The 13,241-nt window shown below is 50.9% G+C and overlaps 1 protein-coding gene across 2 annotated transcripts in view; it reads left to right on the top strand.

Moving 5' to 3' along the window:
- Positions 1-6,065: 6,065 nt before the first annotated feature.
- SLCO2B1 (solute carrier organic anion transporter family member 2B1) overlaps positions 6,066-13,241 on the top strand; it is a 54,782-nt gene continuing 47,606 nt past the window's right edge. The window contains exon 1 of one of the 2 annotated variants that reach the window (XM_010366804.2): positions 6,066-6,468. In XM_010366804.2, the coding sequence (XP_010365106.1) occupies positions 6,453-6,468 (16 nt within the window). In that variant the 5' untranslated portion in view covers positions 6,066-6,452. The remainder of the gene's footprint in view (positions 6,469-13,241) is intronic. The other variant, XM_010366806.2, reaches the window with a different exon arrangement.

Raw genomic sequence — 13,241 nt, 5'->3', positions numbered from 1 at the left:
TTGAACTCCTGGCCTCAAGAAATCTTCCTGCTTTGGTCTCCCAAAGCACTGGGATTATAGTCATGAGCCACTGCACCTGCACCCCCCAACCTCCACCGTTTTATAATAAGGAAACTGAGGACCAGGCAGGGAATGAGACCTGATCAGCATGTCAGTGGCAGAGCCGAGGCTGGGGGCTGAAGGCCAGCCAGTGCCCAAGCTGGAGCCCTGCAGCACCTGCAGAACAACAACTGTGCACAGTGGTCCCCCCGCCCACCTACAGAGTCCCCATGTTGCTGCTGAGCTTCCTCCTACCTCAGGGGGCCTTCCTAGTGATTTATTCCCCTGGGTTGTCAGTGAGGTCAGGCTGACCTGGCACGTACGTGTCATGATTTACTTCCTCCTCATCCTCTGCTTCCAGAATTATAAGAGTCATCACCATCACCATCACTGCCATATTAATAATGGCTCATGTCTGCTCAGCTCTCAGAATTTTGGAAGCACTAATCCATCCATCAGCTCATCCAAGCCGTATGACTGCTCTGGGAAGGCGTTTTGCAGGCAATGGCACTAAGGATCAGAGAGGGCAAGTGACCAGCCCCAGGTCACTGGGCGAGGCTGGGAGCAATCTCCCAGAAGGAAGAAGCTGTACCACATACTTAGGAGGTCGGGCAAGATAACAGGGTTTAGGACAGTCCTGCCAGGAGGTTTCTTGTGTCAACTAAAACTCAAAACCTAAGCCCCCCAATTTGCTGAATGGACAACCCACCTCTTGGCCAAGGGGACACCAGAGAAACCTTTAAAAACTGAGTTTTTGGCCATGAAGGGACAAGAGACACACCTCGTTTATCCCCCTCCCTTTTGTGGCTTAGACACTACACCTGAGCAGCATTAATGCTAAAACAGAGATCATAAGACTGACAGAATGGACTCTTTGTGGCAATAAGATGCCAAACTATAAACAAGACCTCGGGTCACGCCAGGCAAGGGTTAAGTCCCACACCCATACACTAAAGAATAAACTATGTTCTCACTGCCACAACATTTCTCTTTTTCTCTAGCAGCTAAATAAGCCCTGGTCTTGAGATAAGCAATGGTAAAACAATTTGCAGCTCCTCCACCGCCAGACGCTAACTAACTGATGCCCGTTCCACCAGCCAAAACTATAGGTCTAATTGGACTAGAGACTGATTTCAGGAATTTTTTCTGATAAGAGACCACTGACCATGGATGGGTTCTGGCCAGTTTATAGACACCGCACTTGAGTTCTTCATGTCCTTGCTTCACCTTTTGATGTATACATGCATTTAAATGTTAAGTCTCCAACCCAAGGTGAACATGGGTCATATGTAACACGCATGTTTGTTCAATATGCATACATTAGGACCACCTCGTGAATATTCACAGCTCCTCCTATAACCTGTTGAATATGTGTATTTGGGCAATGCATTCAGCTTAAATTTCTATCTAACCCCTCCTCCCTTAAAGTGTCTGTCTCTGGACTCTGCCAAAGACTGAGCTCCCCAGCCCATCAGAATGGCCACCTTGTAGGCTGTAACTCTTTATAAGAAGTAAGTCTCATACCTATAATCCCAGCACTTTAGGAGGCTGAGGTGGGAGGATTGCTTGAGACCAGCCTAGGCAACACAGTGAGACCCTGTCTCTACAAAAACTTACCAAATTAACCAGCCGTGGTGGCATGCACCTGTAGTCTCAGCTACTGGGGTGTCTGAGGCAGGAGAATCGCTGGAGCCCAGGTGTTGGAGGCTGCAGTAAGCCATGATTGCATCACTGCACTTCAGCCTGGGGGACAGAGTGAGACATTGTCTCTAAAAAAGAAAAAGAAAAAAAGAAAGCAAGAAAGAAAAGAAATAAAGTCTTCTCTCCAAATGCATAGATCTCATGATTTTTCAGTTGTCATGTTTCATCTCTATTTCACAGATGAAGAAACAGCCTCAGAGAACTTTGGACTGGGTCAGGGTTAAACTGACACCCAAGCTCATGCGCTTTCTGGGGCACAGAGATGTCACTTTCAGGGAGGGATGCGGTTTCCAACACGTTGTGTATTCTCACAGGCTGGAGGGAGTTGGAACTAGGATAAGGCTGCTGTGGGGTGAAAGAGCCTGGAGGTGGGGGTTGGGGGAGGCAGGTTCCCCAGGGAGTGGTTGGAGGTAGGGAGAAACCTCCAGGCGGGGTTTAAGCTGCTACAGGGAGCACAGCAGGGCCTATACAAGAGTAGGGCACTGGAAGAGCCAGGGGCTGTGTTGAGGTTAGGTGGCTGTGCAACCTGAACACTCACCCTGCCTGCACACCTGCTCCTCTCCTCGCAATTAGGAGATGAGCTGTGTCCTGATGGAGAAGTTGTGCCAACAAAGACAGGAGAAGCCCTGAATGCTTGGCAGGATGGGGCCTGTTTCTCATCAATCAGCTAGAGAAACTGAAGCCTGCTTATCTAGGGAGACATGAAGAGTGACTCCCCCGTGGACTCCACACTCTCCTGGCCTCAATCTACCAATCTGAAAAAAGGAAAGGCTGAATTAAAGGAGCTCCACATTCCTTCGCACTCCGACCTCTGAGAAGTGATGGATGCTCTGAGGCATCCATCCTTGCTGTCCTTGGCTCAGATCCCAGCCCCTGCTGTATACGTGACATGTAGCCTCAGGCAAGACACGAGGCCTCTCTGAGCAGCAGTGTCCTCATGGGTGACATAAGGAAGACATAGCCTTCCTTGAGCAGAGTGAACGAGCCATACATGGGAGTGTGTCTGCACAGCGAGGGCCTGACTCCAAGGCGGCATCCGGGGGGCAGGGAAGGCCGAGGCTCTGGCTGAGGCCCTCGTTTGTCTGCCTGGCCCATGGCTCATTTATAGATATCCCCTTCCTGGCTGCTAGGCCAGAAGGGAAGTGGGAACAAAGATGCTGAGGTGGCAGTTTGGAGCCGTTTTCAGGAAGAAGCCTCTGGGCACTCTTCCCCTTTTCACCCCGCCCACTACCCATCTTCGGGGCAATCTCACAGTGATCCTCAGGACAGGCCTGAAGTGGATGGTTGGATGTCATGATCTCCATTTAACAGATGGGAAGACAGAGACCCAGAGAGGACAAAGGATCAGCCCAAAGTCCTCCAGCAGGATTATAACAGAGCTGAGACCAGCATTGAGGTCTTTAATCTGGGCCCAGCCCTATTCCTTTGTACCCCCAAGCAGATAGTTCTATAAAATGAGAGTCTCCTATTTTTCCTGGTTTACTAAAAGGCATTTTCCTAAGTGGGTTGGCTTGAAGAAGGTAAGGGATTAGGTTCTGCAAACAGCCCAAGGTTTTATGAACAACATCAGGCTTAGCATGAGACACAGGGCTCTCTCACGCCTGTAATCCCAGCATTTGGGAGGTCAAGGTGGGTGGATCATGAGGTCAGGAGATCGAGACCATCCTGGCGAACACGGTGAAACCCCGTCTCTACTAAAAATACAAAAAATTAGCCTGGCGAGGTAGTGGGCGCCTGTAGTCCCAGCTACTCGGGAGGCTGAGGCGTGAGAATGGCGTGAACCTGGGAGGCGGAGGCTGCAGTGAGCCAAGATCGTGCCACTGCACTGCAGGCTGGGCGGCAGAGCGAGACTTCATTTCAAAAAAAAAAAAAAGAAGAAAAGAGACACAGGGCTCTGTGAATATTATGGGGCCCTGGAAGCACCAAAGTTTTGCAGATTGGGCTAGGCCAACGGCACAGGACTCTAAAAAAGGCATCAAGTTTTGTAAACTGTGGGAATCCACAGATGGTATTGTGATCCACATGCATTGTGGTACTCTGTAAAATGCACCTTCTTATAATACTTGAACAAAACACAGCAAACACCACACACTGGCAAATGGCAAAGCCCAGGTGCAAAACAGTGTGGTCAAACCTCAGACCTGGGCCACTCATAGCAGGAGCTGACTATGGGGTTCACCAGGGAGCTGGTCTGAAGGCATGTTAGCCTAAGTCTCAGAGGCTCCTGGGTACCTGACCCTTGCTGCAGTTCCACAGCTCAAGTTCAGGAATATTCTTGGACCAGGCTTTGCCAGCCTGGGGAAGTTGAGGTAATAAGTGAAAGCTGCTCATACCAGAGGCTACTGTACATACCGTGCCCTGGGGGGTAGTGTGCATTGCTTGACTCAAAGATCAATGAGACAGGCCGGGCAGGTGCAGTGGCTCACACCTGTAATCCCAGCACTTTAGGAGGCCAAGGTGGGTGGATCACTTGAGGCCAGGAATTCGAGATCATTTTGGCCAACATGGTGAAACCCCGTCTCTACTAAAAATACAAAAATCAGCCAGGTGTGGTGGCATGCGCCTGTAATCCCAGCTACTTGGGAGGCTGAAGTACGAGAATCACTTCAACCTGGGAGGCTGAGGCTGCTATGAGCCGAGATCACGCCACTGCACTACAGCCTGGGCAACAGAGAGTGACTCCATTTCAGAAACAAACAAACAAAAACAAAAAGATCAATGAGATAAACTTAGCCAGACAAGCTGGTCCCCCCGACAGAGACCATTCCATGCACAGAACTTCTTCAGGCCCTGGGGCCAAGGTGGGGGTAACTGGGCTTCCAGAAAGTTTAAAGGGATCTTTATATTGTAATTTGGAGTCTGGGAGGTTGCACCTCTGCCAATCTTCATGAGGATTCACAATGCTGACGTTGATCGGAAGGATTTGGAGAGACAGACCCAATTTGGTTTTCCTAAGTAGGGTCTGATCAGGTCAGATCCTGGATCAAACCCATCAGGGTCTGGTCTTTCTATTAATCCAAGCCAATTCTTGACCTTTCTCAGTGGAATGGTCATGCACTCACATTTCTTGTTTCTCAAAGACTCATTTATTCATGTAACAAGTATCTATTGAGTGCCTCCTGAGTGCCAGGGAGATCTGTGATTATTTCACACATTCCCTACTTCCTACTAGCACCCTCATATAGCAAATAGGAGCCAAGTGGAGCTGGTGTACGTTTCTCTGTTATTGCACCCCAAAAGTTAGACTCCAAACCCACATCCTCATTCCATGCAAAAAGACCTTATTCCAGGGACAGGGTCAGATTCACTTCTGTATCTTGGATTTGGGGAAACCCAGATCTTCTTCAGAGAAGATAGCCTGGGTGGAGGGAAAATCCTGGTTCTAGCATTAGAGGTTCAAGGCACCCACCACCTACTAGCTGGGTGATCTCTGGCAAGTTACTGAGACTCAATGCCTTATTTGTAAAATCAGGGAATAAATAACCTGACCTTACAGTGTCAAGGGGAGGACCCAGTGGGGCCTTGTGTGTGAAAGTGCTGTGCAAGCTGGGAAAGGCAAGGTGGATTTGCTTTCCCTTGCTTCCCTGTTCTGAGCCCCACCTCTGCCACTCCTTTCTCTGCGCTTCAGAGGCCTCCAGGCTTGGCTTCTTTCTCCTTCGCTGAACCTTCACGGTGGCTCTGCAAGGAATCAGTGTCCCTTCTTTATAGATGAGAGAATTGACACTCAGGGAGATGCTGGGACTTGCCTGAGATCACTTGACCAGCAAATGATAGCTGAGATGGGACTCAGATCTGTCTGGCTCCTGGACCTCCATCCTCAGTCCTCAGTTCAGAAAATGCTGAGAATTTCATATTTTCCATTCTGTTCCCCTCCTCCCTTTGCCTAGATGGCTGAAATTGATGGACCTTCTACCATGAGCTCCACCCAGGCAGGCTGCCACTGGATACTTAGTGGACAGGGCACCTTCTTGCTCTGGATCCTTGGAGCTCAGGGAGGAGATGAGGGATTTAGTGAGAGGGGACGTAGGCTTGAGGGGGACAGGGGTTCAGTGAAAGAGGACAACTGCTAGATGGAGGAACAAGGGCTCTCCATGGGGCCCTCCTATCAAGGGAGGGCAACAAAAGTTCTGTGAAGGGAACAAGAGCTTGGTAGAAGGGCTCGGGTGGAAAATGGGAGTGCAGTGAGGAGACTGGGGATGAGTGTGGAAGGTTGGGGAGCTTGGGGAGACCTATCAACATCCCCTCTGCGCCCCCACCTCTCTGCTACTAACAGAGGCAGGGGAAAATACCTAAGGGAAATGCAGAGGCAAGAGGCTGGAAAGGACAGGCTGAGGCTGAGCCTCAGGGAGGCGGGGCACAGCTTCCTCCTCGCAGAGAGGCTGGACTTGAATAAACCCAGCCTCCTACACAACTGTGGAGCCAGGGCAAGGGAGAGACAGAAGGAGCAAGTGATCCAGGGAGACAGACACTTGGAGACACTTGGGGTTGAGTTTGAGGAGGACTCCCTAACCTGTGCCTGGACAAATCTCATGTCCTGTGTGGTCCAAGAGGAACTGACCCAGTGTCTGGAGCTCCCACCATCATTGCATCCCTGCTGTGGCTCACCTGCTGCTGTCCCCAGGAGCCCCCGAGAAGATTTGCTTCCTCTCTCCTGCTAAGCTCCAGGTCCTGAGATTGAATTAGGGGCTGGAGGTCACTGCACTGCAGCAGTCATGGGACCCAGGATAGGTAAGTCCGGACAAAGTAAGGAAGGCGCATGGAGAGTGAGCCTGGGGAACATGTTCCCAGAGAAAAGGGTGAGGCTGTAGAGCCAGAGTGGGTGGGATGGGTGCTCACAGCTCTTGGCACAGAGCCAGGCACATGGCCAGAGCTCAGTAAAGGTGTGTTAAATGAATGAGTGGATGACTGGAGGAGCAGAAAGGGACACTATTTACTCAGCTGGAGCCAGGGAACCCAGCCAAACCTTGTTGATGACACAGAGACTTACAGGACAACAGAAACACAGGCCCCTGACCCCCTCATCAAGCCCTGTTTCCCCTCTCGAAGGAGACAGAGACAGACAGCAGAGAAAAAGAGAACAGTGTAGTTAGACAGACAGTGCAGACAGGCAGGCTCAAACAAAGAGGCACACAGGAGGTCGGAGAATGCAGTATCAACAGGTGTCAGCAGGAGAATGCAGGGAAAGGTAAGGAGGTCAAACCTGGAGAGAGGGCTGCAGCAGAGACTGCGAGAGACAGAGAGGAAGGAGACAAAGCAGGAAAGAGAATCAGACAGGGACAGGTGCCGGAGAGCTACAGGCAGACCTGCAGGCAGTTAGAAGATCCACCCAGAAGACCAGGGGATTGAGAGTGACCTGCAGAGACCTGCATGGGTCTCTGCACAGTGAGGTCTCTTACTGTGGAGAGGGGAGGAGGCTGGAGGAAAAAGGTCTTGAAGCTCTGCCTGCAGGGTGACAAGGAAACACCTTGAAGCGAGGGCAGTGTTTCTGGGAACGGAGCACCTGGCCCAGCATTTCCTGGGAAGTCAGTGTGCGTAGAAGAAACAAAGGATCTTTGGATTGGGAGAACTCCAGGTTAGACGCCCTATAGCGGTCACCTTTGGCCTCTTTCCCAGCTGTTGAATCTCCCCTGGGCTGTGTGAGCCTCACAGCCATTTGGGCAAGGCCCCACTTGCTCCCAGAAGCCCAGGAGGGAGGGCTTTATAGGCCGTGGAGACAGACCCAGCTGAGGCCCAGCTGCAGGGACTCCAGGAGAACGCAGCCACGGCTTGGGGACTGCAGTATGGCAGGAAGGGTGGGATGGATGCCTCCTCTCAGGGCACCTCACAGGACAGATGCGAATGAGGTCAGTTTGGGTGGGATGGTTTGGTAGGGGGGATGATGTGAATGGGCCATTGACAAACCAAATTCCCCATCAGCTTTGGCTCAGTGTGGATGGGAGGGATGGAGAGCTGGGGGTGTGGGAACTAACTAGAGACTTTGGCTGCACTGTACCTCCCCACAAGTCCCCCCAGGACTATTTTTCTGATCCCTGCAGGGCCCAGTTCTGGAATGTTCTCCAGGTGCCCCCTGACTTCCCACACAGACAGCAGGAAGCTGACCCCAGCATCTGCCCGGTGGGCCATCAGGTGCCACCTCTAGCCTTGCTTCCCGAGACCCATTCTGGGCTGTGGCCAGGCTCACCACACTACTCTGAGGGGTGTAGGAATGCGGGTGGGGTAGGATACAGAGCCTGCAGCCTGGGAAGAGTCCCCAAGGGAGAGGGGAAGTTGTCCCAGTCAGGGCAGACACCAGAGAGGAGTGAAGGTCAGATCTGGCTCCAGCAGAGCCCCTTCACCAACTCACCACATACCTCTTAGGCAGCAGTTTCCCTGCCAGTGCCGAGACACCCATTGACACACACATGGTGTGACGCAAAGATTTCATTTTCCCACTTGTTCACCGTTGCTCAGGAAGCCCCTGCCCACATCCCATCCTGGTGACATTTGCCCTGTTTTCCAACTCTTTGAAATGCCAACTCCTCCAGGAAGTCGTTCCAGATTCTTCCAGCTGGGGGTAACCTCTCCCATATGCTTTTGTTGACCCTTTCTTTGAGGTTCATCCCTCCTTGTTTCCGGTATTGCTGTTCCTCTCTCCAGCCCATCTGTGTTCAAATGTAAGCCATTCTAGGGCAGACAGGTGGGGCGAGGGAAAGAACCAGCAGTCCCAGGTTCAAATTCCAGCACTGTATCACTGGCTTTAAGAGAACCCAGTGAAATGTCCTCCCCTTTTTAATAGGTGAGAAACTGATGCTCGGAGGGGGCAAGCAAAGTCCAAGCTCACCCCAAAGTAAACAGCAGGGTGGAGGCCAGCCCCCAGGTCTGCCTGGTACTGGAGCTCTTCCTCTCCATGCCATTGCCCTGGGGCTTTCTCTTCCCTTCCACCAATCCCATACAGGGTGAGCATGCCAGGGAAGGAGATAGCACTGCAAATGCTTAGAAAAGTGACTACACCTGCATATCTGTGGAGCTAGTGAGCTGCCCAGTACCGTTGGAGGAGCGGGGGCCACTGGCAACACCTTGGGAAGTTTAAGCCAAAGAAGCTGATGGGTCCCAGTCCCAAGGAACGTGTATGCCAGGTTAGGCACATGGACTTTGTCTTAAAGGCAGTTGGGAGCTATAGAAAGCATCTAGGGAGGAAGTGGCCCTGCTTCAGTGGCCCAGAGAATCTGTGTTCTGGGAACTTTCACAATAACCCCACTCATGTGTACTACGGTCCTTTTTTTTTTTTTTTTTTTTTTGAGATGGAGTCTCACCCTGTCACCCAGGTTGGAGTGCAATGGCGTGATCTCAGCTCACTGCAACCTCTACCTCCCGGGTTCAAACGATTCCCCTGCCTCAGCCTCCGGAGTAGCTGGGATTACAGGCACTCGCCACCACATCCAGCTAATTTTTGCATTTTTGGTAGAGACGGGATTTCACCATGTTGGCCAGGCTGGTCTCGAACTCCTGACCTCATGATCCACCCGCCTCGGCCTCCCAAAGTGTTGGGATTACATGCATGAGCTACCACGCCCAGCCATGTGCAGCACTTTTATGATGACAAAGCACTCTGGGCCCATTTTACAAATGAGGGTGGCCGGGCATGGTGGCTCACACCTCTAATCCCATCACTTTGGGAGGCCGAGGCAGTGGGATCACCTGAGGACAGGAGTTTGAGACCAGCCTGACCAACATGGTGAAACTGCATCTCTACTAAAAAAAAAATACAAAAAATTAGCTGGGTGTCGTGGCAGGTGCCTGTAATCCCAGCTATTCTGGAGGCTGAGGCAGGAGAATTGCTTGAACCTGGGAGGTGGAGGCTGCAATGAGCCAAGATCGCACCATTGCACTCCAGCCTGGGCAAGGAGAGCAGGACTCCGTCTCAAAAAAAAAAAACAAACAAAACAAAAAACAAAAACAAATGAGGAAACAAAAGCTAAGAGGAGCTCTGTTACCTGCCCAAGGCCATGCAGCTACTTGGCAACAGGGCTGGGGCTCAAACTCGAGCCCCCCACTGGTAACAGAGGCCTTCCTGGCCTCCTCTTCCCCTCTTTCTGGACAAGTCTGTACTGAAGACTCCAATGTTCCCAGCCTGTGCCTGGTGAACATAGGCCTGAGGGAGCTGGCTCTGCAGGAAGCCTGCCCTGAGATCCTTTCTAGACCCCAGGGTCTCTGGTGCCAAAATAGCCTGAAGATGGTCATTTGGGTCACCTTGTGTTTGGAGGACTAGAGATTCATGATCCGAGTGAGATGGGATAACATGGACCCTTAAAGGATCAATTAATTACAGAGAGAGATTAGCTGGGACCACATGGAGCAGATGGAGCATGGCCTTGAGCCATAGCTGCATATCTCTGAGCCTCTGGCTCCTTGTTTTAGGCCTAGGGAGACCCTCCCTCCAGGCTGTAGTTGCCATTTTTTAGGTCATCCTGGGTCTAGATGGGGTAGCCAGGGTTACAACTGGGAACAGAAAGTCCCAGCTCAGGGTCCCTGACTGAGCTGGGAAACCACCAGAAAGTTTGCCTGGCCCCTCTGCGACCCTGCCAGATCTCCTTCAAGAAATAACAGCTGGAGTCTCACAAAGCTGGACCTCAAGCACGCTATTGTCCTCCCAGCAGACCACCCAAGGTCCTGCTGGGAGGAATTTCCCAAATATGACAGCCAAGCCCAATGCCTGGATACATTCCCCCTTCCTGCCTTTGACTCTCTCTCCTCCAGAATGCTGGGCCAGGCCAAAAAGAACTGGAGCATTCAGGGCCCTCATGCTGCCCCTATCCCAACTCATGTGCACCACCGCAGTCCCCACCCACAGACCCCATGCTCCAGCCTTCTCTTCCCCTTCATTTAGTTTAGTTCAATTCAACAATCTTGTTCTTTTATTGAGACAGAGTTTCCCTTTTGTTGCCTAGGCTGGAGTGCCATGGCACAATCTCGGCTCACTGCACCCTCGGCCTCCCAGGTTCCAGCAATTCGCATACATCAGCCTCCCAAGTAGCTGAGATTACAGGTACACGCCACCACGCCCAGCTAATCTTGGTATTTTTAGTAGAGACAGGGTTTCACCATGTTGGCCAGGCTGGTTTCCAGCTCCTGACCTCAGGTGATCCACCCGCTTCAGCCTTTCAAAGTGCTGAGATTACAGGCGTGAGCCAGGCCTCAAAAGATAAGTGGTTTGCTGGGGACGAGGGACACTCCAGGCTGAGAGTACAGCTTGTTCAAAGGCTTTGAGGTGGAAAAGAACATGACAAATTTGGGGAATGGCAAGAATCTATTGGAGCCAAGGAATAATGCTCACTAGGGTCGGGGGTACATGGGATGGGACTAGCTTCCACTAACCTTGACCTCCTTGGGACTGAGCCTGTACTCACGGTTTGCGGATGGAGCTGGGAGTTGGGGAGGGGCTAACCATTGTTGAGGACCACAGTATATCAGGCATAGGACATTTTCCTTTAATTGTAATAAAAACACTGGGAGATAGACACTGCTCACTAACTCACAGAGAAAACAGGCTTAGAGAGGCTAAATACGCTGTCTTAGGTCACACAGCTACGATATGACAAAACAAATATTTGAATCCAAAGTCTTCTCACCCAGAGGGTTTCAGCAGGGAACTAACATGATCCACCAGGACTGGGGGAGTACAGGACAGCGTCTGCCCTGGGGGAATTTATTGCCTAGTCAGGCAGAGAAGAGGGAAACATAAGTAATGCAAGAGAGTGACCAGCGGAAATTGGCCTGGGAGGGGGTTTTAAGGAGGGAGAGATGAGAGATGAGCTGGGCTGCAGGAGCTTGGCAGGGGTATCTGCAGGCCCAGGGAATCTCAGACAACTTAGGAGGTAGGAAGGGCCCAAGGCAGGGGTTTGTAGCCTTGGGATTGGCTGCCTCCCACCCCAACACCTCTGGAGGGGGGCGTCTGCCATTATCATGAGGAATGGATTGCCCAGCATCTGCTGCTGGTGTTACCAGAAAGGGGTCTGGATCCAGACCCCAAGAGAGGGCTCTTGGATCTCGTGCAAGAAAGAATTCAGGGTGAGTCTATAAAGTGAAAGCAAATTTATTAGGAAAGTAAAGGAATAAAAGAATGGCTACTCCATAGACAGAGCAGCCCCGAGGGCTGCTTGTTGATCATTTTTATGGTTATTTCATGATGATATGCTAAACAAGGGGTGGATTATTCATGCCTCCTCTTTTTAGACCATATAGGGTAACTTCCTGACATTGCCACGGCATTTGTAAACTGTCATGGCACTGGTGGGAGTGTAGCAGTGACAACAACCAGAGGCCACTCTCATTGCCATCTTGGTATTGGTGGGATTTAGCCGGCTTCCTTACTGCAAGTTGTTTTATCAGCAAGGTCATTAGGACCTGTACCTTGTGCCGACCTCCTATCTCATTCCGTGACCTGGAATGCCTAACTGTTTGGGAATGCAGTCCAGTAGGTCTCAGCCTTATCTTACCCAACCCCTATTCAAGATGAAGATGGAGATGGAGATGGGTAAGAATCTCAATTCAATGGTTTTGGATTTTGTGGGGAGAGAGTCTGAGAATCTGAGGGCCACAGCCTCTTCCTTTGAAGGGCTGATCCATCTTTCAGGAAGTTTCTCTAAAGAACAATCAAACCATTTGCTTCAGATAGACAGTCTAGGAAGAGGAAAAAAATTGCTAATGAAGACAGTGAAATAGCAAATACCATCATGTGTATGTAGACGTGTAAGGTACAGTTTGGGGTTTTTAGCGCTCAGGCTGAATGTGGGGATAGATGGTTTTCATCCTCAGGAGATGCTTTCTGCACTGGGAAGGAGAGATTATAGTCCCTGCATTGTAGCCGGGGGCTTCAAGCCTGTATCACTGCCTCCTAGCCAGTGAGTGTGCCTGGAGAGAAGAGGTCCAGTTCCTTGGGTCCTGTGGTTGGTTATGACTTGAATGAGAGAGGGAAAGAGATGATCCAGAGATGGATGAATGGCAATGTCAGGATGGAGGGGTTTACCTGGAGGAAGACCAGGTGTGTGTGGAAGGGGATGGGTCCAGCTGGGCCCAATTGCCTCAGATGTGCTTGAATATTTATCAGGAAAAGAGAGCAATGGCCCCCAGGAAAGGAGAGCAAGGGCCACCTATATGTCAGGCCAGCTGCCCCAGAGGCCTTACCTCTTTGAGGTCGTATAGAGGAGAAGAGATTTCTTGTCCTCACTCTTTGCTAGGCTGGTGGCTGAAGTCACTATAACGAAAGACAACTTAACAGGAGAAAAGCATACAAATTTATTTGGCTTTTTAAAATTTGATTTACTTTAATTATTATTATTTTTACATGGAGATTGGGTCTCTCCATATCACCCAGGCTAGTCTGGAACTACTGGGCTTGGTAATTCTCCCACCTCAGCCTCCCAAAGTGTTGGAATTACAGGCGTGAGCCACTGCACCTGGCCCAAATTTATTTAGTGTAAGTTTTCCATGACACGGGGGCCTTCAGAAATGAAGACCCAAAG

This window comes from Rhinopithecus roxellana, chromosome 15, assembly GCF_007565055.1.
Source record: "Rhinopithecus roxellana isolate Shanxi Qingling chromosome 15, ASM756505v1, whole genome shotgun sequence".
Lineage (NCBI taxonomy): Eukaryota > Metazoa > Chordata > Mammalia > Primates > Cercopithecidae > Rhinopithecus > Rhinopithecus roxellana.
Note: the sequence above shows the minus strand (reverse complement) of the source record. Positions and strands in the feature narration are given on the sequence as shown.